The sequence below is a fragment of the Misgurnus anguillicaudatus genome, chromosome 1 (assembly GCF_027580225.2).
Source record: "Misgurnus anguillicaudatus chromosome 1, ASM2758022v2, whole genome shotgun sequence".
In the NCBI taxonomy this organism is placed as follows: Eukaryota; Metazoa; Chordata; class Actinopteri; order Cypriniformes; family Cobitidae; genus Misgurnus; species Misgurnus anguillicaudatus.
The window spans coordinates 28,569,113-28,596,924 of NC_073337.2; the positions used below are offsets into that span (position 1 = coordinate 28,569,113).

The following is a 27,812-nucleotide window of genomic DNA, read 5'->3' on the forward strand; positions in this document are numbered from 1 at the left end:
CATTTACATAAAATAAAGAGGACTGCAATTAAAACCAGTATTTTTTTCTTCTTAACATCTCAATGTTCCTGTTACCTAAGCATAGAATAATTAAAAACAGTTTAATAGGCCAGGGCATCAGAACCGAACCGTAAACCGTGAACAAGAACCGAAATATGTATTGAACCGTGAACTAAGTGTATTGTTGCATCACTACTAAATATATATAAAGTCCATTTCAATGGTAAACATAATCAAAGCGCTGTTTTTAAAAATTGAGCTACAAGCTTTAAGACCCTGGGGAATCCCTGGAATGAGTGACGTAGAAGGAAACTTCAGAATGAATGAAATATCTTGAAATTAAACAACAGAGAAATAAAACACGACAACAAAAGCAGTCTTTATGCAATGTACGTTATTTACAGAAATAATCTGACATTAAATCGATCTGAACAGATTAATTAGTACTCCACCCCCTACTTGACATCATCAACTATATTATTGAACCAACAAATGATGGGTGTGGGTAGTTCAGCAGTGAGTTATGCTACGTACACACCAGACGCTGGGCATCGCGTTACTCGCTCCAGATTACTCGCGGGATTTAACTTCGTGTCATGCAAATGATTCGCTCGAGTTGAATATGTTTAACTTGGGTGAAGACGTCTTTGAGGCGAATAGTGTGTGTTCTCGCTACCCAGTCTCACAAGGTTTCGTGATATAGTCACGCAAATTTTTGATTCTTTTTTCATAATATTATCACCAATTTTCAAATTTTTCGTGATTGATAACGAATTCCTGTTTTCGTGTGATTATCACGTATTGCTTACTCAACTGCTTTTCCCTATTTTCAAACCATTGTCGCTTCGGTTTAGGGTTAGATTTGGTGCTTGCATTAAAATGTCACTTTATGTATATTTTTTCGGATTCTTTTTTTATATGTCGCCTGGCGTTAGGGTTAGAGTTGGGTTTGGGTAGGGATGTCATCTTATGTAGATCTAACCCTAAACCGAAGTAACAATGGTAAGAAAATACGACAAACCAGTTGAGTAACAAATACGTGATAATCACACAAAAAACGGAATTCGTTATACGATCACGAAAAAAGCGGAAATCAAAAATTTACGTGACTATATAACGAAATTTTGTGAGACTGGACTGTTTTTTGCGGCAAACGCACCAACCATATTGTGTTGTCCGCATCGCCCCACGTCTTTGCATTGACTGTATGTAATCTACTCGTGCAAATCGTTGAACTCGCGTCTGGTTTGAACCTTCAGTTATGGCTGTTATAGGCTGTGACATTATTGCTTATACCACGGGATTGTTGAATGCTTGATTCTGATTGGCTGAGAAGTGTTCAATGGGTGTTGATTATTTTTCTGTAAACCACACACCTAACTTGCCAAATGTCTTTAAAATAAGCACCAGAGCAATGTTTGTGGTAATCGTGGTATAAGCGAAAAATCGACTCCGGTCCTTTGAATTATTCAAAAATAATGCACACCCGCATTACCACCTTGGGTGTGCATTATTGTCTTATAATTCAACGGTCTGTTGTCAATTATTCCTTACTTGCGCAACTGGCAACAAATGGAATCGGAATGTCGTGAGACTGACTAACCGGTTACCAGTCTGGGCTGGGTTTCACAATAACGATTGAACTTAGCACTTAAGAGCGCTTTCTACGAGCTACTTAACGAACATTCGTTGTTCATTTACGTGCGTTTCCCAAAGATGCAGGTATAACGATTGCTCGCAGCTGGGTTTTAAGTGCTATACGAGTCGCTATCCGTTTGTCAAGTGCTGAAATGTCACCAATAGAATGACTCAAATTTGTAGCACAAGCTTGTTTAGACTAATGATGTGCACTAATATTTTTTATAATATTTTTCATTATTGTTCAATGGCTTTTTAAATGTTTTAAAATTGTTCATAATGAAATATTCTTTTCCGTATTCATTTAGGACTCGTCCCACTGCGAAATGCCTTCTGCGTTTTATATTATAGTTTAGATTATTATTATTTGTTGTTGTTTATTATCTATGTTTATTTATTATTATGGATTATTGCAATGTACCGTAAATATTTATTTGGTTTCTTTAATCAGATGCCATACCCTTCAAAAAAAAAATTTTACTCTAGCCAGATGAATTATAGCAGAAATTGGTAGGAACAATTATAAATTTGCTAGTACCAACTTTTACCAAAATTGTACCAAATACATTTTCCTTCTTTGTTAATTTATGTTTAGTCATTTAAATTGTATTTTTCATTTGAATTTTAAATATATTATATTAAAGTAATTTAAACAAATAAGCAAAGAAAACCCCAATAAATAAATATAGCCTACATTTAAAACATTACATTATCGTCATTGCAGGAGTGTAATTTGCTGGTTGTCCTGCAGGTGATTTTGTAACACTGTTGTCTTACGATGCACGTATGAATTAACAATTACTCCAGACCACTCATAGATCTATGATGATTTTTAAATGCTACTTAAGCTACGAATCTTTTGGGAAACGGCCCGTAATTCTAAGATGATTCGTACGATCGTTTTTACGATCTACTTAGCCTTACGATGCGTTTGGGAAACCCGGCCCTGGCCAATCATGCGTAAAATCAGCAAATACCAGTCTCTGGGCGGTCGATCGGTGCATCTTACAAAAATAATAAGCAACAATGATAACAAAAAACAACTGTATTAGTATAAATAAAGACAACAAACAGCAAAACAACACTTATATAACAGTGAAGGTTAATTTATGCATGCTGCAATGCATAATGTATAACATTTTCAAATTCAAAGATTTAAATAAGCTAAAATAAATTGATTTAATGCAATGCAATTTGTGCATTAAACCAAAACAGTTTATTAAAAGAGGACATTCAGGGTTTAAGTTAAGTGTACTTATTTATTTGAATTAAAACAAAATGAGGGTTAACAGTGTTGGTGAATTGAAGCACTTGAATGCAGAAGGCAAATTTTATGTGTAAATGAAACTGGTCACTTGTGCGTTGTTTGTTAATTGTAATCCCTAAAATTGATCTCCCATCATGTATAAAATGGTACTGTATTATTCCTCACACTTACATAGGGCACACTCACTTTTTATGCATTGCAAACTTGACTGCTGCTTTATAGACTTTCAAAGATAAAACAGCGGTGTTATATGTGTATAATTACACAGTAGTTACACTGTAATTACAGTACACCACCCACTTATTACAACTTGAGGTTTGTATACGTAGTAAACGGCGAACGGTGCAAGTTCAGCCACCTCTCTCTCACGTAAATGCTGCGTTTGGATTTATCCGAGGACCTTTAAAATAATAACAATCATGGGAAATTTCAAACATGTCGCTCAAGTGTAAAGACGGATGAAGTTTTATTGCACATGTGGACTGATTGTGTTAGGAATATCACATCGCCCTTTAGCTCGGAAAAGCCATTAAACGGACACTTTAAGTGCCTTTGCGTTGTTCGGCTAAGATGGGTCACATGTGTGTTGAGATGGGACAATTTCATTTTAATTTAGAGAGTCACGAATTTGTTTGTTGATTGATCACCTTTCCAGCGTTTTACACAACTCTATCCGTAATGTCATGTCCTGGTTTTTGAAAAAGAAAATTGTCTAAAACTATCTTGATTCATATTTAATATAGTTATTAAAGAAAACGAGCTTGTTTTTATCTATTCCTGGTCTCTCTCCACACATGCAACGTGTATTTTTGTGGTTGAAACACACACATTGCGATGGCAACACCCTTTCCTGTGTTCTCTTAAATGACAACTCGCATTACCTCCCAGCGCAGACAGCACACGTCCGCCCAAACCATCAGTGTTTACACAGATGGGCCTGCTTTATTTTCTCAATGGCCGTGCGTCCGCGAGCACAGGTACACGTGAATGCGCCATTGTGTGCGAGCGTGTGTTTGTGCGGCGTGTTTGTAATTGGCAGCGTAGGTTTATTATTGCTGAAGCAGGCCCTCGAGTATCATGAAAGGAAGTTGAAGAGCATTCATTCACATTAAACAACTCACTCATCACCCCTCGCCAACTTACTTAGAAGGCTGCGGGGCCGACACATGTGCTTTACATTTACCTATCATCACGACCAGACACGCACACACGCATGCTTTTAGTACTAATGAGAGTTGGATGACAGGATATTAAGATGAATAAAACAGGTGGGATTATCATCAGTCATCCTGCAGGAACTCTTTAATGGTGCTTAAATAATACTCTTACTAAGTTTATTCATTATAGATCTATGATCAAAGGTGTATTCTTATAACGTATGTTTTGGCTATGCTTTTATCATGAATAACTTATGCACTGTAGTATGAATGCAATAAGCATTAACCTCCTAAGACTTGGATGTTCACATACGTGAACATTACATTTTTGTTGTTTGCACCATACTTAATTCTGTGTAACTGGAATCTGTTGTACACAAACGTGGACACTGCTTCATGTTTAAAAAAAAATATTTGGTTATTATATTTATTGGTGCTTCCTAACCCCAAATAGCTGGAAGAAATCTGAAAAAAGACAAACCAAAGCTCGGGTGTTAGGAGGTTAAATGAGGGAGGGTCTTAAAATTTTGTCTGCTTTATGTTTCTAACTTACAGTACAATGATGTTAAAGGTCACCTAATGTGCAATTTTTTTCAAGATGATATAGTAGTCTCGGGTATCCCCAGAATGTGCCTGTAAAGTTTCAGGTCCAAAAACCCTATAGATCATTTATTATACCATGTTGTAAAGGCAAATTTTTAGGTGTGCAGGAAAAAGTGTTGTGTCTCTTTAAATGCAAATGAGCTGCTGCTTCTAGAGGTCTTCACGCGTCCACTTAGATCCGAAAACCCAAGGTCAGACCCAAGACCCAATCAGGTTTGGGTCTAAAAGTTTCACGTGTGCCTCGGACACGGGTCGGGTATAATATTAGCGCCATCTGGTCTCGGGTAATTTAAAATTAATGTTTTTGCCGAACGAACCTGAAGACCCGAACTCTTTCTCGTGTGTGCGTCAGTGTCCATTTCAAACCTCTCCTCTGTTTGCCAAGAGCACTTTCGACATTGTGTGGCTGGTGGTAGGTTAATTTTCATTGAGACAGACCTGTCAGTCAATTTTAAATGTATATTTTAGTGGTTACCTTGGTGTCGTCATCAGATAACAAAGTAAAACAAATGGAGCAGCTCGCCAAATTCGTTGCGAGACCAGCGGGGTTCTTTCTGTCTGACTGCTGCGTGTAGGGCTGCAGACTGCACACACTTCGGTGCCATTTACATTCGGGTCCAGTCGAGTAAAAAAAATTGCCACTGGTTCGGGTCAGCCTTGGGTCCAATTTTCTCGGGTTTGTCTCGGGTCAGGTCTTTCTTTAAAAAAAAAATTATGCACGTCGGGTTCGGGTATAAAGTGATTCGGGTCGGGTACATTTCTTTGGACTCAAGAAGACCTCTAGATGCTTCCCTCCCCGATTACTGTTACCTCTTATGAAAACATACAATGTTTAAATGAGACAATCACTTTACTCCACTGTTTATAATGAAAGAAGATTTAAAATAGAAATTATGTTCAAACTGTGGTCTTTGGATGGTTGTGGGCGGGGCCTACACAATGTGACATCAGTTTGCTTAGAAAACGGCAACTGGTTGTCCCATGAGACTTAAATCGGGATTTAAAAGGAATTGGCAGGTCTTTATCATTACAGGTGTGTGTAAGTTCGAAATCTAAGTTCAAACAACATATAAAAGTGAATTTCTTATATTAGGTGACTTTTAATATCAGTTTATATATTGATACGTGTGTGTGTTACGGTATATTATCTGTTAACAGCGATGTTATGTGTTTTGATTTTTCAGAAAGATTGCTCGAACTTTGTGCGAGTACTGCAGCCTTATAACCAGACGCATATTTACGTGTGTGGCACGGGAGCTTTCCATCCGATCTGTGCTTACCTGGAGATGGGCAAACGTGCAGAGGTACGAACACACACATTTATTTACATTAGTTGTCTTAAAAGGACACTCCACTTTTTTTGAATATAGGCAAATTTTCCAGCTCCCCTATAGTTAAAGATTTGATTTTTATTGTTTTGGAATCCATTCAGACGATATCCGGGTCTGGCGGTACAACTTTTAGCATTGCTTAGCATAAGTCATTGAATCTGATTAGACCATTAGCATCGCGCTAAACATAACCAAAGAGTTTTGATATTTTTACTATTTAAAACTTGACTCTTCTGTCGTTACATCATGTATTGAGACCGACAGAAAATTAAACGTTTTTCTAGGCAGATATGGCTAGGAACTATACTCTCATTCTGGGGTAATAATCAATGACTTTGCTGCCGTAACATGGCTGCAGGAGGCGTAGTGATATTACGCGCTGCCCGAAAATAGTCCCCTTGGTAACTTTCAATAGCAAGGGACTATTTTCAAGCACTGCGTAATATCATTGCACTGAATAGATTCCAAAACTGTAAAAATCAAATGTTTAACACTAGAGGAGCTGGAAAATGTGCCTAATTAAAAAAAAGTGGAGTGTCCCTTTAATGAGGGCATCCTATAGACTTCTATTGTTTTTACATTAAGCAAAATATAATTTATACAGACATATTTTGTTCCTTTTGAGTAGAAAACATTTCCCCTGTCCTCACAAATACACAAACTAAACAAAATGAGTCCAGTTTCATTACACAGCTAAACCATACTCATGCAGTCACAAAGAAGCGTTATGCTCTCAGAAAAATTATACAAAAGCTGTAACTGGGACAGTACACTTTAAATAGGTCCATTTAGGTAGAGTATTTGTATGCATTTTATACCAATTTGATTTATTTAGGATACAAAGGTGTATCTTTTGAAAGGGTATTGCACCAGTGACAGCTTTTGTGCCTTTTCTTCTGAGAGTGCATGAAACGGAAATTGATGGTGAATCATCTAACGTTTATTCTGTTAACAATTTCAGACCAGTGAAGTAGAAAATGAGAGCGTCAGTAAGCATGGAGAGTGTTATTTAGAAGTACATCATTTGGGGGAAATGGGGTGGCCTTTACGTGATGAGAAAATGTCAACGAGTTTTGTAAATCCTCGCTGGTTAATCACAGTCTTAGTGTACAGTGGGGGGAATTAACTGGGAATGATTTGCGCTGGTTGGTCGCACACACTGTCTGCATTGTTTCACTGAAGGGCTTATTCACATCAGGTAACAGCGAAATCTCTGCCATCAATTCTGCCTGCGCTTAATGTCATTTGCACAGCGTAATTCATGAGCATTCAGGGCATGTCTAGGTTGTTGAGACTACAAAAGTATATCTCAGCTTCGCTATGACTGGATTTACACTGCAAATATTGATTCCCAATTCCGATTTGTTGCCTGTATATAATCTTTTAAAATTGACTTGTATCCGATATCTGCATTTATAATAGACACTTGGGAAAACAATTCAAGGTACTGAACCGGAACAGCTTGAACCACAGAGAAAGTTAAATATTGCAATATGCAATGGACATAGACAAAATGATTAAATATAAAAGATTATAGAGTAGGGATGCACCGATATGGAAATTTTGGCCGATACCGATAACCGATAACTCTTTATATTTGGGGGCCGATAACCTATATATATATAGGCAGATAAATATTCATATTAATTTCACAATGAAAAACTCCCAGACCGCGGACATCTTGTTTTTGCGCTAGACTAGCATACTCTTCTTAAGCCCGCCACACGTGTCATCTCGTGCTATGTCACAGAAAGCACCAATCAAAACTCCACATGGCCAGCAATGAGCAAGTAAAGTGGTTCAACAAACCAAAATAATCCATCATTTATCGGCTTTCATTTGTCGGCCTAATTTTGCTATCAGACCGATAATATTAAAAATAAGCAGTTATCGGTCGATAACGATATGTCGGCCGATATATCGTGCATCCCTATTATAGAGCTTTATTTATTTAACAAGACATAAAACTTCAACATTACACTGCTAAGTGGAGCTGTCGTCCTCCGTGGTGCTGCTAAGAAGAGTCATGTGATCGCGGGGGGTGTCCAACTGAGTTGACGTCATTTGCCAGCGTCGCATTTTCAATGATGCACGACACATCTTGAGATGGGAATATCCGATCTGACGCAAAAGCATGTATCCGATTCATATCCGATTTATTTTATTTTTATATATGAATGAGGCCTGAAACCGATCAAAGAAAATGCATTTTTTCTTGCTTACATGTTAGTGGATCATTTCCGATATGTGTCACATACATTAATGGAAAAATATCGAAATTGTGTTACTTGAAACATGTAAATGTAAATGCAGCCTCTTACCAGTCCTTCCAGAAAAATGTGGATTTTTTTTTGTGAATGTTGTGGGCAAAAATCCTTGATCTTGCGGCACGTTTTCTTAAAAAATGCATTGGAATATGCGGGATATTAATGCAATTTTATGCAATGAAATTGCGGGAATTTGCAAAAAGTGCGGGAACTTGCAAAAACTGTTTGCAACTTTTGTAGCGTTTCAATGCTATCCACGTCACATAATCACGTCACTTCATAACGTTCCCATGGCAACAGGGTACATGGCTGCACTTGTGTGAAGTAAATGCAACATTATTCAACTTTCTGCTAAGATATATGTGATTTTGCTACAAAAATGTGGGGATTATGAAATTATGCAAGCCCCACATATTTTGCGCCCGGAAATCTGCAATTTACGCTGCGAAAGTGCGCCGTATTTGAAAAAATTCGACGCCTGCATAAATATGCAGACTCTGGCTGAATCATGCGATCGCATAATCGCGTCTTTTTGGAGGGACTGTATTACACACGTTTCTGGCTTATCAGTCACTCCATTTACTCTTCATGTTTAGCCGTAGTTGTATAATTTGATATCAATTTCCTCAGGACAATATCTTTAGACTGGATCCCAACTTTGAAAATGGACGTGGGAAAAGTCCCTACGATCCAAAGATGCTGTCATCTTCGCTCCTGATCGGTGAGTCAGTTCTTTGTTCCTTTGGTTTTAATTTGCCAGTCGTTAATTGTTTGTTCATTTGATGTCGGCTGTGTTTGGAGATCCGGTGAGTGACGTTCTCATCTGTTTGGCAGATGGCGAGCTCTACTCCGGAACATCAGCGGATTTTATGGGTCGAGATTTTGCCATTTTCCGCACGCTTGGATCACAACATCCAATCAGGACCGAGCAGCATGACTCCAGATGGCTTAATGGTAAACATGGCTAATGTCAAATTAGAGATGCACCAAAACAAAATATATTTGCTGTATTTAACAATACAGGTTTTGCTTTTTACTTGTTTCAATGTATTATATTGTGAAATCCTAAAAGTGCAGAGCATACAAACTGCAATTCATTTGTCACTTAATATAATCACAAAGTGTGAGTTCAGATGTGTGATTCTCACGAAATCCAGATTTAGAAGGTGTCCAGCATCAGATTTTTTTTAAAAGCCCTTGAAGCCATTTTTTGCACATGTACGATTAAGGTCTGAACTTACTATAACCATTATTTTTAGAGGATTTAAAAAATATATTTCCTATAGAATTATTTACATTTTTTATATTATCATTATCAAAAATTATCATTACCGCAACATTAAATATTTGCATTTACAAAGTGATGTTTCGGTAATGAGAACAAAAAGATGTCTATTTACTATGACAAACAAAATGTCAACTTTTATCTGGAGAGAAACAATAGGTAGCCATCTTAAGTGTCACAGTCAATTATGTCCCTTCCAACAAATGTTTTTTGAAAATGTTTGTTCCTTGAGGGGTTAAACAATGATTCAAAATTGTTGCGGAGGATGAGAAAATTGGTCTTGGACACATTTATATTCCTTATTATTGTCTCTACATTTACCAATGATCACCAAATACCACATGATTCTTTACTGTAAATGTTTATAGTATAACATGCACTGAAGCTTTTTATTTTTTTAGATTTTTTAATTATAAATTTTCCATGTCAAAGAACCCAAATCCAGTCATTGACACGTTGCGGTAATGAAAACTTTCCCCTTAAATGTAGAAAAAACAACAAAATTGATTTGTATGTCATTTGAAATCATGTGCAAAATAGTACATGAAGAGATGTTTGTAACTGTATGCTTCTTATTTTGAGACTCCTACTTTGCATTTACTTTTTTTTTTATCTAAATGTTTCATGACACCTTACAAGTCTAATTTCGTGAGAATCAACCAGATGCGTGCCCATGGTTGGGTATAATATGGACTAACCCAATATCACCCTATGTAGTTTTTGGTTACCTCTGCCTGCTAAAGTGATTATCTTCTAGTTATTTCTAAGAAAAGATTGTCTAAGAAAATATATCTAAATCGCTAGCTTTCACCATCTGTGCGTGTGCGAATCGGTGTGAGAGCGGGAAAGGACCTCTTTGTGAACGTCTGCAGTAGAGATTAGCTCGGCTGGGGCGTCGAGTGTTTCCTCTGACATTTTTCTGGACTTACTGAACACAAAAGGTCAATATCAAGCAGTCTGTGTTTTCCCATGAAGTTAATCCCGTCTCAGCTGTTCCTGCGAGTGGCTCTCGTTTCAGTCCTCGCGCAGCCGTGCCCAGGGTCATCGCCCTTCCTGTCAATACCCCCTCGTCGTATATTCATGAGGAAAGGTGCTTTTGAAAGCGTCATCTCACCTTAATCCTCGCGTCTGTTGCCACGGAAAACTACTTTATGAATGTCTCTCTTTCTTGCACAAAAGAGCCGGTGTCATTCGTCGGATTAGTCGCATGGATATTTCCCAAAGCCCTTATCAATAGAGACACTGGCCTCTCCGTATCTTCAAACAGTGTTGATGGTTTTTGTGTGCGCTTCAAAGAGGCTTAGCTCCTTCCAAACAAACGTTCAGTTATCTTATTGTTAAGCTTCCCAAAATAAAGAGGTCTTGTGGAAACAGTAAGTGTATTGAATGACTCGGGCCTAGTCTGAACTGAAATGAAGTCTCTATGGACAAATGCTCGCAATGCACAGAGTCAATGTCCGTTTAGGCTGTTCGTTCCGCTGTTTAGGATTCTCATCCTGTCGGGTCTGTAACGCAGCACTGCATGTAGCCGCGCTCGTGTGCCGCCTGCGTGGGTGGGGGGCGTCTTACGTTTCGTTTTCTGGGAGAGAACGGTCACGGCTGGATAACTGGGACCCCCTTAACTGGCAATACAGAGTTCTTGGCTTGTTTCGGAAAAGGTTAATTTGAGTGTTTTAACTTCGTACAGCTCTTTTCCTACTGTATCGTCTTTCAGAAAAGTTGCGGTTAAACGTGGCTCTGATGCATCGAGCGTATGTGTGTTTTCCAGACCCCAGGTTTGTTGGAATACACCTGATCCCCGAGAGCGATAATCCTGAAGATGATAAGATCTTCCTGTTCTTCAAAGAAAACGCGATGGACGGTGAACATACAGGCAAAGCTACTATCTCCAGGATAGGACAACTGTGTAAGGTAACATCAGATACGAAAACATACAACACAGTGTCTTGATTCATGTGTCTGATTAAAAAAAAGCTTCAATGTTTGAAAGTAAATCTCATCTGAATGTTTGGGTTTTCTTCAGAATGATATGGGTGGACACAGGAGTCTCGTGAACAAATGGACGACCTTCCTGAAAGCTAAGCTGACCTGCTCAGTGCCGGGCCTCAATGGCATAGATACACATTTTGATGAGCTGCGTAAGTTGTGTGTATGTCTATAACAGTGTGCTTTTTTTGTATAAAGCCACAAGTATACTTTTTTATGCGTACATACAAAGGGGCAACCTGCCGATCTTTATCGTGAAGCCATCACGGAAGTGACTTAACCTGCAATTCATTATCATGGCCACTAGAGGCTCCAAATGGGATTTTATTCCCATAGACACCCATTTTACAATGCACAACTTTAAAGCTGAAATAAATGTGTTTACAGCCTAGTACAAAAACTGATATTGGTCTATTTGGCTAATTTTGCCCTTTTTTTTGTAATCCATTTAAATTATTTGAAGCCTTAAATGCCACTTGAGTAAACTGCCACTTTCGGCAACCAGCCATCTCAGCTTCACCCACATCCCGCATCTTTACCCATTTTTAGTTATCCAAAAGTGATGCATGGTGACCCAATGCCAAGATGGCGAGGGCAGTTCCCACCAACTATTGGCTTCAAAAAAGCTCGTCGCAAACTTATGGGCAACGTCACGGACACTATGTCCATATTTTTTACAGTCTATGGTACGCACCTGCACAGTCATATGCACAGCCTTTCAGTGGTTCCCAACCTTTTTCCTTGAGGTGCCTCCTAAGGACTTATACAACAATCTGAGCCCCCCAACCATCTACATCTGTCTTCGTTGACAAGCACAGTGACATAGAGCGAGCAAAATTTAGTCTTTCCAGAGTTGTTTTGTGATTGTTGCGGGCAAAATTCCTTGATCTCGCGGCACGTTTTCTTAAAAAATGTGATGGAATATGCGGGGATATTTATGCAATTTCATGCGATGAAATTGTGGGAACTTGCGTAAAATTGCAAATACTCTTTGCGACTTTTTTAGCTTTTCATTGATGTTCACGTCTCGTAATTACGTCCCTTCATAACGTTCCCATGGCAACAGGGGACATGGCTGTGTTGTGTGAAGTAAATGCTACATTTTTCATATTTCTGCTAAGATATATATGACTTTTTGCTACGAAAATGCAGGGATTATGAAAACATGCAAGCCCGGCATATTTTGCAAGAAAATATCTGCAATTTATTAGGCGAAAGTGCGTTGTATTTATAAAATGCGGCCCCCGCATAAATATGCAGACTTTTTGGAGTCATGCGATCGCATACTCGCGTTTTTCTGGAGGGACTAAAATTTGAATAATTATTTTACACACAAGAATATTTTAGCTTACCATTGTTAGCATATGATTGTTTTTAAAACTTTTACAAATATTTACAAATAAATTATTAGTGGGACATTTTATGCATTTTTATTTGAGCTCAAAGCATATCAGATCTTGCGACCCCCTGTATACTATGTCGCCCCCCTAAAAGGGGTCGCACACTGAATGCGCAGCTCAGCGCCGCACCGTTCAAAAAAATTTGAACACATTGTTTTCTTTGAGTATACGCACACCAGCGCCGACAAGTGCCGCCTGTCCGCGGCGCCCAACTACGACTCAGGAAGTTGCTCAAATCCCTCTCGCGCCACAGAGCGCCACTCACATAGTTTAACATTAAATAACATCATATTTGTCCCAAATCATTAACGACTACATTTGCTGCTAACATATATTTTGCATTTTGAAATAGACGCTATCTGACTAAGCTTGCGCTATTTAATGTGCACTTGCGGCGTACGATACCTCCGAGTTGACCTCTGAGCTGCGCGGCGATGTGCGACCCCCTTAAGGGGGACCCGGACCCCATGTTGGGAACCACTGGTCTACTTCATTTGACTCGTAAGTACACAGGCGCTCGACGCTTTGTGACAATTGTAATACCTCTCCTGGCCTCCAGGAGTACAAAGTATGCACAGTAAAAAAATCTGCTGTGGGCATGCCGTATGCGCATACTATTCTGATGATGAAATTTGTTTATGTGTAAAGTATATCCAGTGCTTTAGTAGGTTTTTTTATCTGTAATCAGTAAATAATAGCTTAAATTGCACATTTTTATATTCAAATATGTATATTTTTTTCAGAGGATGTCTTTCTGATGAGTGCTAAAGACCCAAAGAATCCAGTGATCTACGCTGTGTTTACTACATCCAGGTAGTGCTCAATATGTGCCTGTTTGCTTGGTGTATATTTCCTCCTCGTCTTTCCTTTCCTTTGTTTGTTCCTTCCTGTCTTCCTTCCTTTCTTTTATTTGTTTGTTTGTTTGTTCCTCCCATTCTTTGTTCTCTCTCTTTATCTCCTTTAAGTAAAGTGATTTTTGCAAGGTGTGATATGTTTGGCCCTTTAAGAGGCTTTACTGTAATCTGGTTAGACTTTACGTCAGGAATTCCTCCTTGTCCTGCTCTTTTACCCCCTTTTACCTGCTTCCCCATTCAGCTTCGGCTCAAAGGAAATATGATTAAGGTGGTAACATGAACCCTGATCCCCATCCAGGCTCCCTCTCGCCGTGCCGGCTGGAAGTAACAAAAGCAGATAAGCGATTTTCCAAAAAAGGAAGACTTTAAAAATGATGGATGAGCTCAGTTTATGTATGTGCGTGTGCTTGTAAACACGAGATGTGAGAGCGGACAAACATATCACGATTAATCATTGTCAAACAGCGAGAGGGGCCAAAGCGGACCGGGCCCGTCCCGTTCGTCTGTTCCCACCTCACCGATTTCCTAATGTATGCAGAGGAAACACAACACTGGAAAATTCAATTATAGGCTTTAAAGAATTAGACGGCTTTAATTGGTTTTCTAAGTGCCCTGTTTTAAAGATGAATAGAAGTGCATTCTGGGCACTTGCTTTTGATATTGCCACTTAATGAGCCCTGAACGCTGCCGTGATGGATCAGTATTTTATCTCTCGCTGTCTCCTGGTCTGCGTGTGTATCAGGGTGTGTAAGCACATGTGTGTGTAATGGAAAATTAATGTATTCATGTGCCCTGTGGTTAATTGATTTTCTAACTAATTAACATTTTACAAATGCAATGGGATGATCACCACTGTGCGTTTGGCACGGTGGCTGTTTTGGGGACGCAGTGATGCATATGCAAATTTTAACATCAGGAAACACATGTGCACATTGTGCACATTATCATCAGAATTTGTCGTGTTTACTTAAATAATACACGTTATTTGTCTTATTATGAAAGTCATTATTTTGGTTTTCAAAAAAATATCTTTGTTTCCAAGCCCACTTTTGGTCACACTTTATTTTATGGTGTCACTAGCTGTTTTTCCATTATTTTATGCAGTTTTTGAAGTATCGCATAAAAAACGAATGATGTAAACGCCAAATTTCGGATTCGCAAAAATGTTTTACACCGCTTGGTTTTTGTTTTGGGCGAAAATGAGTTAATGCGAAAAATTGATAAATTTGGACGTAGCGAACGTTAAATGGATTCAACACAGCCCTGGAAGGTTTTACGAAGCAACTTTGTGTTTGAAAGTGTAAAGCATCTATGCAATGCTTTTTTGCGTAGTTGTGTTTGACCCATGAAAACATCTCTGGGTACTTAAGTAACTGTTGTTCCCTGAGAAGGGAACGAGACGCTGCGTCTTCCTTGACATACTTCCTGCGTCCCTGTAGCGCCGTCTTTAGCAATATTTCAGATAGCGATATACTTCCTACCTCCCGCGTCACCCTGTCTTTGTCGTTAAGCCTCACCATTGGTTGAATTTGATATACACATTCAGACGCACTTACCCCTGGAGGCGTCCCCAAAGTGTCACCGCAGTGACGCAGCGCAAGTTCCCTCAAAAGGGAACTGTAACAGTGTTTCTTAAAAGGTAACACAATGTAACCTTTCTCTCATTTAGTCCTTGAATTTGACGGTATTAGTCCTTGAAATGTCTTTGAATTTAAAGTTATCTAAGGTGTGGGAACCCTGTTTTATCGTAAACCACTTTGAAGCGTCTGCAGCAAGCTCGTATTTTGACATCACGTGTGATGCACATAGGTTCACATGACGCACCAAAAACATATTTTGACATGACGAGCCATACACATGACGGGCTACATACATGTTGTGACGAGCTTCACATCGTGCGGCTTAAAATAAAGAAGTCACCGGCCGCTAGGGATGCACCGATACTGGTATCGGCCTCGATACCACATTTTCTAAAGTACTCGTACTCGTTAAAAGTCCCCCGATATCAGTGATCGATACCACGGTCTGAGAAATGTCTATGTTTGAGTGGCGTGTAAGGGGTTAATGCCTCTTGTGTTGTCCAAAGAGGCAGATTTTACAACAAACTGGAAAACTAGTCCCTTGTTTTTTTGTTAAATTATATGACTCGTACTCCAAAAAAAGTGGTATCGGTGCATCCCTACCGGCCGCCACTGTCCAGAAGTGGCGACGGCCGGCTCCGCCCACTTTATGCTTCAAAAATGCTTTACAGAAACCTATGGGTGACATCACGGTGACTTCACGTCCATATTGTATAGATGGGTGATTCTCACGAAAACTTGGTTTTAAAAATGTCAAGCATGAAAATGTAAAAATTGCTTAAATTTACTTTTTTTTCCCACCAGACATTGAAAAACAAAGTCTGGAGTAAATGGGAACATTAATTTAAAAACTTTTACTTATCATTTAACACTTTTTGTAACATAATTTAAAAAATTTGTCCTAAAAAATCTCATTACCGCAACAGTCAGAAAACATCAACACTGACATATTTTCAAAATGACATGACAAACCTGAAAGAACATTAATTTGGAGATTCTGCACATGCATTTAAAATCAAACTATTATGCTTCTATTAATTAAATTAACATTTAATAAGCATCTGTTGCGGTAATGATAATCAAAATGTCGTGTAAGCATTCTGACAAGACAATATTTCAAATTAACTGTAAAAAATGATCTTACCTGGTAGCCATCTTGAAGTCCATGTGCTTGGTCACTCAAAATCAAACTTTATTAAAATTCTGTATGTGTGCTTAAACTGTTCTCAAAAAGTGTTGCGGAGGATGAGAACATCAGGCATGGACACATCATTTTCCTAATTTTTTTTCATTATTATTATACATGAATATTCAGTAAATATTTTTTCTGTCATCTAAAGTAGTCTAGCAAGACATCTATTTATTTTTTTTCTTAATATTTTTGTGTTAATTTGATTAAATTACAACATAACGCATGTTCAAACACAGCCGGACACATTGCGGTAATGAGAATTTCAGCAGAAAATTACATAAAATTTACAATTATAAATTCTTATGTTGAAATCACACATTGTGCAAGATAGAACACAGTATTGTGTTAATTCTGATGCTTTTTAATCTTACTATATTACACATTTTAAAGCTAAAATCATTAGTGCCGTGGTGTTTCAATGGTTTCGTGAGAATCACCCATATAATCTTTAGGGAAAACACAAAATTTACGTTTTCTGACGAAATGCACAGAATTCTGGGCCATAGACCTATCGTTGTGACTCTTATTATGCATAATTTTCTGTTATTACTATAATAATTATATCAAGGTTAACAAAGAAAGTACTTTTCTGCTATAGCCTGCCCACGTTTTATTATCCTATATTGATTTCTAATGGATAACCTCAAGCCCTTTCCCTCAGTAAATATCCTAGTTGTAAATTCATCAAATACAAGGCATAAAATAGGTTGTGCACTATTATTACTTATACACTTAATTTCTAAATGATTAATTCACTTTAGAAATCAGCATTGATTTAATTGTACAAAACGTTTTAAAATTTGTGTGATCTTTGCATTTTAACCTTTTCTCTCATCTCTTCTTTCTTCAGTAATATCTTCCGTGGATCCGCCATATGCATGTATAGTATGGCAGACATCCGAAGGGTATTTCTAGGTCCATATGCCCATAGGGATGGGCCAAACTACCAGTGGGTTCCCTTCCAGGGCAGAGTGCCATACCCCCGTCCTGGCACAGTGAGTACTGGCCAATTTATTTGGCATTAACAAAACCGTTAATTTTTCTGACAAACTACAGCTTTATATATCTGCACTAACATTACATTAAAGCATTAACGCATGAGAGCTGGTCTACACATGTCAAGTTATAATAATATAACGTAACCATTATGCAGATATTCATTGTGCATGTTTTGGAAATTATTTGGAAGTGTTTGCATATGTCGTCCACATTTTAACGACCACAAAATAGTAAATATCACACTATAACACCACAAAAAAAAATGTGTTGGTTACAAATGTCCTGTTTTCTGTCTCCCACAGTGTCCCAGCAAAACATTCGGAGGCTTCGATTCCACCAAAGATCTGCCAGATGATGTCATCACGTTTGCACGCCTCCACCCGGCCATGTATAACCCCGTGCAGCCGATGGGTGGGAAGCCCATCATTGTGCGCACCAATGTCGAGTACCAGTTTAGTCAGCTGGTGGTGGACCGCGTGGAAGCAGAGGACGGCCAGTATGATGTCATGTTCATCGGCACAGGTAAAATTTTTCAATTCATATAAAAATGTCCAGTTTCTGTTCCATGGAAAAACATAACGGCATACGGGATCATTTTCAATCCCTTTAGCAGTAATGTTGCTGATACTAAGAGATATTGCATGAATTCCTACTAATAATATGTTTTTAAATCAGATTTAGGGACCGTGCTAAAGGTGGTGACCATTCCCAGAGAAAGCTGGCATGATCTGGAGGAAGTCGTGCTGGAGGAGATGACTGTGTTCAGGGTAGCTTGGCGTGTTATAATTTGCACCTACAGTACATTGAATAGCTCCATCATAAATCTGTCTGTTTTGATGTACTAGTATATCATTAAATTAATATCTCTGTTTTCCGATCTAGGAGCCAACACCTATTACAGCCATGGAGCTCTCAACTAAACAAGTACGTCTGCTCGCTATTAAATTCAATTCATCACGTAACGTTACTGTACATGTGCTGCTCATTTGCTCTAATCGACGTGTATGTTTATCTGTCAACAACAACAGCTGTACCTGGGGTCGGACTTAGGGATTTCCCAGATGCCCTTGCACCGCTGCGAAGTGTACGGAAAAGCGTGCGCCGAATGCTGCTTGGCGAGAGATCCATATTGTGCTTGGGATGGGACAGAGTGCTCCAGATATTTTCCTACTGCTAAGAGGTACACGTATATATGAACCATTATAAATAATATATATTACAACCCGTTGTGGAATACTTGATTCTGATTGGTCGTTTGTGATATTGGGGGTGTAAATTGTGCCAGCTACATCTTCACAGAGGACAAAGCGGGTCATGGCGTAATGGCATATTACGATACGATACGACACACCACTCCAAATATTTTCACTGTGCCTGAAATCCAAAACAGACGTCTCGCCTGTACCTACCGCACGTGCCTAAAAGGCCAGAGTCAAGGAATGTGTGCGTGTGCACGCCTTAGCAAAACATGTAACGCAAAATGAGACGACCTCATAGTGAATGATGTACGTGGAAACACGGAAATGTGAAAAATAAAGAAGTGGAAAATTATAGGAAATGACAAAAAGGTGTTTGAAATCGTGTTATTCGCCAGCTAAACCTCTTCAACATCAGCCAACCTTCACAGCAGATCGGGAATGTTTTTCAGTTCAACACGAGAGATCTTTTAAGCTTTTGAATACATTTGTGAAAGGATAAGAGCGCTGGCCTTGGCAGGGCTGTCATCAAGAGATATTGGAAGCTTTTAGGGATCGGAATTCCATATTGGCGTTCATGGAATATTTCCCAATGAATCATATTACTGAAAACCAACTGCGTTCTCCTACTGTTTCCTGAAGGGTGTAGTGCGAGATGTTTGCAAAAAAATGCCTCCATCATTTGGATATACAGATTCGAAACTCACCCATTGAGCCGATATATGTCAGGCGGGTTGGGATTTTTAAAGAAAGTGCTGTTTTGAGGCAAAGTGCTAACAGTTATTCTTGAAAATCAACTCAAGAATGGCTTACTTACAGTTAGCTTTGCATTTTATGTTTGACGTAGCGCAAAATTATTTTAACGTCAACAAAATTACACTCATAACCTTTTGGTGTAATGCATGGATGTTTAACTCCAGTCTTGGTTGGCACTGTCCTTACAGTTTACTTTCGACCCAAATAAAACACAACTAGCTGTAATTTTCAAGAAACTTTGATCATGTATGATTCTGGTAAAAAACAGGACAGGAACAACCACAACAGCCCTGCTGTAAAGCATTATGCTTGCATGTATATATTTTTATTGAAGCAACAGTGTCCTCTAGTGGTGGGAATGTTGTAGTGCCTTACACTGTGGTACTATACTAGGGCAACGTTTTTTTCACATTATGATGGTAAGGACCCCCAAAAATGATGAACCATATGCAAGGGATCCCCATCTTAAAATATATATCTTTATATATATATATATATATTTTAATGTGAAAACATTTAAATTCTGTATGATAAGTAGTATTTTTGATATTGCATATTGCTTTCAAATAATTGGCTTTATAGTAGATAATGGTTTGTCTTTTGTCTCTGAGAATTTTCTGGGGACACCTTAAAACCTTATGGGGGTCCCCAGATGCCAGTTTGAAAACTCTGGTACTAGGGCTTGGTTCTTGTGTCTGAAATTGCACAAATCTATGAAATGAGTAGTAAGACTGAAACTTCAGTGTGCGAGAAATATCCGTCTTCTGCTTCGGCGAGATTTTTCAGTATGCATCAGATGGACACTTTTCTATCCCATGAGTCTTGGGACTCGAGAAGCGACCAAATTCAAAAAGTGAATAGGGCTGTCAAAAGATTAATCGCGATTAATCGCATACAAAACAAAAGTTAATAATAATATATGTGTGTGCATATGTGTCTAATTATTTTTAGGGATGCACGATATATCGGCCGACATATCGTTATCGGCCGATAACTGCTTATTTTTAATATTATCGGTTATCGGTCTGATAGCAAAATGAGGCAGATAAATGAAAGCCGATAAATGATGGATTATTTTGGTTTGTTGAACCACTATACTTGCTCATTGCTGGCCATGTGAAGTTTTGATTGGTGGTTTCTGTGACATAGCACGAAGATGAGACGTGTTGCGGGCTTAAGAAGAGTATGCTAGTCTAGCGCAAAGACAAGATGTCCGGGGTCTGGGAGTTTTTCATTGTGAAAATAATATGAATATTTATCGGCCCCCAAATATAAATAGTTATCGGTTATCGGCATCGCCCGAAATTTCCATATCGGTGCATCCCTAATTATTTTGTATATTTAAATACACACACATGCATGCACATATTAGGGCTGTAAAAAGATTAATCACGATTAATTGCATAAACAAATAAACGTTTATTTTTGCATAATGTATGTTTGCTGTGTTTAATAATTTTGTATATATAAATACACACGTATTTAAATAACTTATACTTAGATTTTGTTTAGATTTTGATATATTTTATATTATATATAAATAAAAAAATATATGAAGATTTTTAATTTTTCAGAAATCTCGTTTTTTGGTTGTGCATTCCAATTAATACCAATTCAACTGCAGTTGGTTTGTTTTGATTTAAACCTTCATAACTAAAAAAATACAGCCAAGCAGCACCATAAACAAAATAATAACATGATAACATAATAATAAACATGTTTTGACAAAAATGTTAAAAAATGGATTTATCTCGTTTTGCCACGAAACTCTTCATATACATAAATAAAAATATATGTATGTATAAAAATATTATGCAAACACAAATTTTTATTTTGTATGCGATTAATTAGGATTCATCTTTTGACAGCCCTAAAAGTGAATAAATAAGAAAACGTCCGACGGCTCTTTTCAAGAGAAAATTGTTAAATTCTGGTTAACTTGTAGTTGTTTAGCAACACCTGAGTGAATTATTTTCATGGTTATTATATTAGTACATTGTCAGAAAAGTGTCACTGGGACAGCAGCACCATTTAAACGGGTCCTAATATGTACAATTTAGGTACAGATATGTATATTTGAGGTACTAAAATACACCCTTTAAGTACAAAGGTATACTTTTTGAAAGAGTACCGCCCCTGTGACAGCATTTGTATCTGTATTTCGTTATAGATGATCAGTAAAAATATTCTTAAATTAAAATGTATTTTCTTGATGAGCACAATGACTTAGGAAAATAAGTCTAGTTTTAAGACAAAAAATATAAAGTTTAAGTAAATTAGTGCTTAAAACAAGCAAAAAAAATCTACCAATGGAATAAGAAAAAAGTTTACTTTTTCTTATTCCATTGGCAGAATTTTTGCTTGTTTTGAAGCACAAATCATTTTTGAAGATCACAGCTCATTTGACCAATCCACTCTCTCTATATCCCACAGGAGAACAAGACGCCAGGACATCAGAAATGGAGATCCTCTTTCTCAGTGCTCAGATTTACAACACAATGGTAAGAAGATCATACACATGCATACATGTACACACTTCAGTTTAAATGCTTAGATGAATACTGAGATGTTTGTGTGTGTTTGTTGTGTTAGATGATCTGGAGGGTTACAGCAGCGTGGAGGAGAGAAGCGTGTATGGGGTGGAGAACAGCAGTATGTTTCTGGAGTGCAGCCCAAAATCTCAGAGAGCTTTAATCTACTGGCAACTCCAGAAACCAAACGATGAGCTTAAACTTGAGGTACACACATGCACACGCACTTCAAGGATTTCCCCCAAACCACTGTGGTCTCTCATGTCATGGCTACTGTGATTATATTTGAAATGTTTTTCTCACTTCAGCTTGAGCTTTCCAGACATTTCACACATTCGAGTACAAGCTCCCTGATATTGGCAGTCTATCCTTTTTAACAGACTAATCAGACGAGACACGGCAGTTGCGAGACTCATTTTTTTTAATAGGAGACATGCAAACAGCAGGAAAACCTGAGCAGTTTCACAGGTGGACCTGAGTGCTCATGCACCTAAAATCCTGCCTCTTGCACGAACCCTGCTCTTCATGGCAGATAAAAATATTGCACAAATGATGCACAAAACGCTTCCACTGCGCTGTGATTTCCACTCACAACGTGTAAAACGCCCATAATGCTCTTTTGCTCGAAAAATCCACATTATTTTTGTGCCGTAAACATCAAAAATACATGACAGGTTACCCAAACGCTCCTGCCATTGGTCAGCCGAGAGCTTGTTCCGCCCCCAAACACACGCCACTGGTTAAGGCAATGTTACTCTTGCACCTGTTAAATGCTATAGTGTGCACTTTTTGGGGAAATTACACATCGTAACCTTCTTTATAAAGTACAAAATGTCAAAAAAAAATGATTTTTTTACTAATTAGTTGTAAGTAAAATGTTTCTATTGTATGAAGGTGAAGAGGTGTGTTATTTCTAGCTCATTAGTATATGATGTAATAACCCCACCCACAGGTTCACACATAAACATCCAGCAGCTGTGTTTCTCTTTCAGATACGATCAGACAAAAATAGTGCTAAAGTAACACCTTACCCCAGACGGTCGTTATGTTTATTTAATAATGCTCAGATTTCAGCCTTCCTGCTGTGTAAGAAAATCCTCAAACTGTGCTTTGCTTTATCCTTCACCTCACATTTCACCTTGACTTATATTATCCTGGTCTGGTACTGGTTTATTAGATTAAAATCTTTTATAGTATTAGAAAAACAGCCAAATATTTCAGTATAGAAGTTTTTTTTGAAGCCGGTTTTATCTTTTAGCTGTTGAAAATAACCCAGTACCCCCAGAAATATATTTATATTTTAATAGGACATTATTTAAAGTACTAAAAAGTTTTTATCAGTAATATTTCACACAGTTATTGTTATTACTACCTGTCACTGGATCTTCATCTGTTCATTCCTTTTTTATTGCATTAGTTGCATGAGTTTACTGATATCTTGTAGTGTTGTTTAATGGTCACATGACACGCAGAATAACTCTTTCCCTGACATCGTTTTTTTAGGGCTGTCAAACGATTAATCGAGATTAATCACATATAAAATAAAAGTTTATGTTTACATAATATGTGTGTGTGTGTCCTGTGTGTAATTATTATGTATATATAAATAAAAACACACATTCATGTATGCATTTAAGAAACGTTTATATATATATATATATATATATATATATATATATATATATATATATATATATATATATATATATATATATATATATAAATAATGGATATAAATAAAAATTTTCTTACATTTATACATGTACATGTGTGTTTATATATTTATACATAATTATACATAGGACACACACATTATGCAAACACAAACTTTATTTTGTATGTGATTAATCGCGATTAATCATTTGACAGCACTAGTTTTTTTTTTATATAAAGTTGCCATCCAGTGCCAGCATTTTTTGTGATTTTTACAAAAAATTTACTTCTTTAAATATATAAACATAAAACACTGAAAAAATGCTTACTTTCTTAGTATTTTTGTCTTGTTTTCAGTAAAAATATCTAAAAATGGTAACACTTTACAATAAGGTTCATTAGTTATCATTAGTTAATTACGTTAATTAACATGAACTAATAATGAACTGCACTTATACAGCATTTATTCATCTTTGTTAATGTTAATTTCAACAATTACTAATACTTTTATTAAAAGTTTGTTAATGTTAGTTAATGCACTGTGAACTAACATGAACAAGCAAATAAAGCTTTATTTATGTTAACTAACGTTAACAAAGATTAATAAATACTGTAACATGTATTGCTCATGGTTTGTTCATGTTGGTTAATACATTAACTAATGTTAACTAATGAACCTTATTGTAAAGTGTTACCCTAAAAATTCTTAAATTAAGATGCATTTCCTTGATGAGCAAAATGACCTAAGAAAATAAGTCTAGTTTTTAGACAAAAATATAAACTTTAAGTAAATTAGTGCTTAAAACAAGCAATGGAATAAGAAAAAAATTATTGAAATAAGTTTACTTTTTTCATAAACACTTACTTCAAGAAAATGTTTCTTATTACATTGGCAGATTTTTTTTTGCTTGTTTTAAGCAAAATTTTTATTTTATTTTATATTTTTTATCTAATAACTAGACTTATTCTTATATTCTTATATCAAATGAAAGAACATACGCTCTGCTTTCAAACTAAAAAAATCATTCTATCTTCATTTGTTCTCCTTTTATCACCTCTTAAATATGGGTAGGTTTCTGCAAAAATACCAAATTTTGAGCAAAAAGCTGAGATAATTGCATTTTTGTAAAGGAATCTATTAGATATTCTGATTTAGAGATTATCAAAACATACACAGAGTTTAAACAGTTTTTGGATCACTGGATGCTTCAGTGTTTTATAAGTTGGGTAGGAGTGCCACCTAGTGGATAATAGCGGAAATATGGATTGCCGTAAAAACTCGTCATTGGCAGACAAAGAGTTAAACAAATAAAATATATATTTTTGTTAGTGTTTTATTTAGATGATTTATTTAAAAAATATTTATTTACATTTTATGATTTAATTGTAATTAATTAATTGTTTTCTTCAACTCACGAACTCCCCCTGCAATTCAGCCGCGAACCACTGGGGGATCACAAACCCCGGTTTGGCAAACCCTGCTCTACCTGATTTTTTTTTTAAAGAACACAGAAGTTACCACAAACTGTTAGTTAAGTAATTAAAATATACAGGCATTAGTTAACCAAAGTGATTATAACCCCAAGTATGTCTGTGATACACCAATTTACCTAAAGTCCTGTAGAAAACGTTAGTCACATCCAATCAGGGCTTAACTCCCTTCCTGTCTTTCTGTTTCAGATTACGTTTGATGACCGAGTGAGTCTTACAGGCCACGGTTTGCTGATCAGAAGTCTAACCCAATCTGATTCAGGGGTCTACCACTGTCACGCTGTGGAGCACGGCTTTATCCAGCCCCTGCGCCGTATTAACCTCCAGGTCATCCCTTCTCAGCGCGTGGGTGAGCTGCTGCTCCGGGCGGGAGCCAACGATAAAGAGCCCTCCCCCAAACACAAACTCTGGTACCGGGATTTCATGAGCCTCCTGGAACATCCGGATCTCAACAGCGTGGACGAGTTCTGCGAGCGGGTATGGAAGAGAGAGAGGAAGCCGAAAGGAAAGAAATCTCCCAAAGTCAACGCTGGAACCGGCGTGAAAGCAGAAAAAAATCCTCAAGCGAGCACGCGCAGCTTACAGAATCCGAACGGCCAGAGGAACCAAAACGCACCCAGAGCGCCGAGCAATCCCAGCGTTCAGGTTCTTCCCAAGTCAGCCGGCCTGCAACGGATTCAAGTCCCCGCGAGTACCGCCAAACCGGACGGCGGGACGATCACGCAGAAGACCGCAACGGAGACCCAAAGAGCACAGCCCAACCCGGGAAAGAAAGGTAGCCAGATGCCACAGAGAGGACCTCCGCAAACAGCCAAGTGGAAACAGCTCCAGGAGAACAAGAGGGGTCGTAACCGTCGGACCCACGAACAGCAAAGACCACCGCGCAGTGTGTAAAAACGTACGCATAAATATACACGTACACACGCTTCCAAACATCGACCATTTACACAAGAGCACAAAACCTCGAGTTACTGTGCGTGAGGTGAACTTAACTGGAATCATGTTCATTTGTTCACCGAGGAAAGCACATCCACCTTGTTGTTGTGATGTAACGGCAAAGACCTCTTACACTAGTGAATGTCCAAACTTCATACACACGATGGATACGAGACTGCTTTGACAGCGAGACTATCGTTTGCCAAAAACTCTGAGATGTGATGGTGCCAATAGGAAAATGATAACGACATTGTGTCCTTTATTGTAATCGTCTGTATTGGGATACGGATGCGAATGGGAGCCAGAGACGGGTTTCTCTAATTTGTAAAAGACTGTAATATAGCCGCTATAGGTGCAAGCATTGTACAACTGGTGAAAGGTGAACGGCTTTAGGCATGCCTCAGTAACCGCTGGTCTAACCTGTGATCCTCGTTCGTGTAATTACATTTGAGATGTCGAGTGAGCTTGACTGACTTCAATAACTGTGGTGACCATTTCTGCCAAATGTTACAATGTGCATGAGAATGAATAAGCTCTTCCAAGATAGTTACACACTATCTTCAGATCACGACGGTCTGGGTGGTTGCATTAAAAATGAAAGAATGTCTTGTGTGTATCGCAGCATCTTTTTAAAGGATGTTATTAAGATAGTTTCATTAAGTCTGTAGTGTATTTCTAAATTATTATTATTATACTCATATTTCATAAGGTTGCGTCATATTAATTCGCTATTAATCAGTCTATGTTAGGCTGAATGCAGAGTGACCCTAGTATCTGTACATATATACATACAGCAGAACACCACGTGATTATTTATTGCTGGTAATTGTTTATTGTTCAAAGGGTTGCATTTATTTTTGATATTTTTTCTATTCGGTTGTAAACGTGTTACTGACAGGCCACAGTACCTTTAGATGGACCAACTTTTTTTCTTTTTTTCCTCTAATATTCGTCTTAAGCAGATTTATTTTTATTTCTCGTTAACTTCTTTTTCTGTCTCTTTGTGCAAACAATAAATCATCTCATTAGCTGTGAATCTCCCTGAAAAGGTGTGTGGGTTAAGTCTTCACACTGCATGTGAATTCTGCCGTTGTCCATCATTATTTTGATTGCGATATGTCGTGTGAATGGTCATGCGAGGTGTATGAGATGTGAATATTTTTTGCCATTTGAAGATTGTCATCTTAACATACCCTGTTCCTTTTATGTAGTATAGGTTTGTAGTCTTCACATACATTTTCCCCTCTGATTGATTGGCGAAATTGTCATTCGATGCAATACGGAGTTCTGTCCACCAGATGGCGCTCCCGTCCACTCCCTGAACCAGATGGAGATCATATGGAGCTGGTTGTTGGTGCAAGAAGGGTTTGGAGAGGAAGGGAGCTGTCAGTTATGTACAATTGGTGTTTCTGGCATGCATTTGGTTGTCTAAATAAATATTTCCTCTATAATTTCAGGGTGGTCCTGGGTGGATTATTTGTATGTGTCTGATATGTTTTGGCAACATATGGAGAATGCTCAATGTTGTTGATACTTTTTAAAGTCATTATTACATATTACCGTCTCATTGTTGTTTTTAAATCATAATAACTCGTACTTTAGCAGGTTTTCAAAAAAAAAAACTTTGTATACAATAATATCTGAGTGTGTTCGGATAAAATCGTGTCAGATTCTAAATGCAATTTAGTAT

The 27,812-nt window shown here is 37.7% G+C and overlaps 1 protein-coding gene across 5 annotated transcripts in view; it reads left to right on the top strand.

Moving 5' to 3' along the window:
- The window catches only part of sema3aa (sema domain, immunoglobulin domain (Ig), short basic domain, secreted, (semaphorin) 3Aa), a 132,318-nt gene extending 104,742 nt beyond the window's left edge, over positions 1 to 27,576 (top strand). For all 5 annotated transcript variants that reach the window (XM_073869139.1, XM_073869142.1, XM_073869140.1 and 2 more), the window contains 14 exons: positions 5,850 to 5,969; positions 8,894 to 8,984; positions 9,098 to 9,217; positions 11,317 to 11,459; positions 11,572 to 11,686; positions 13,678 to 13,747; positions 17,411 to 17,555; positions 17,862 to 18,081; positions 18,235 to 18,326; positions 18,442 to 18,478; positions 18,577 to 18,739; positions 21,945 to 22,012; positions 22,104 to 22,249; positions 25,376 to 27,576. In XM_073869139.1, coding sequence (XP_073725240.1) covers positions 5,850 to 5,969; positions 8,894 to 8,984; positions 9,098 to 9,217; positions 11,317 to 11,459; positions 11,572 to 11,686; positions 13,678 to 13,747; positions 17,411 to 17,555; positions 17,862 to 18,081; positions 18,235 to 18,326; positions 18,442 to 18,478; positions 18,577 to 18,739; positions 21,945 to 22,012; positions 22,104 to 22,249; positions 25,376 to 26,080 — 2,235 coding nt within the window. In that variant the 3' untranslated portion in view covers positions 26,081 to 27,576. The remainder of the gene's footprint in view (positions 1 to 5,849; positions 5,970 to 8,893; positions 8,985 to 9,097; positions 9,218 to 11,316; positions 11,460 to 11,571; positions 11,687 to 13,677; positions 13,748 to 17,410; positions 17,556 to 17,861; positions 18,082 to 18,234; positions 18,327 to 18,441; positions 18,479 to 18,576; positions 18,740 to 21,944; positions 22,013 to 22,103; positions 22,250 to 25,375) is intronic.
- The last annotated feature ends 236 nt before the right edge of the window (positions 27,577 to 27,812 follow it).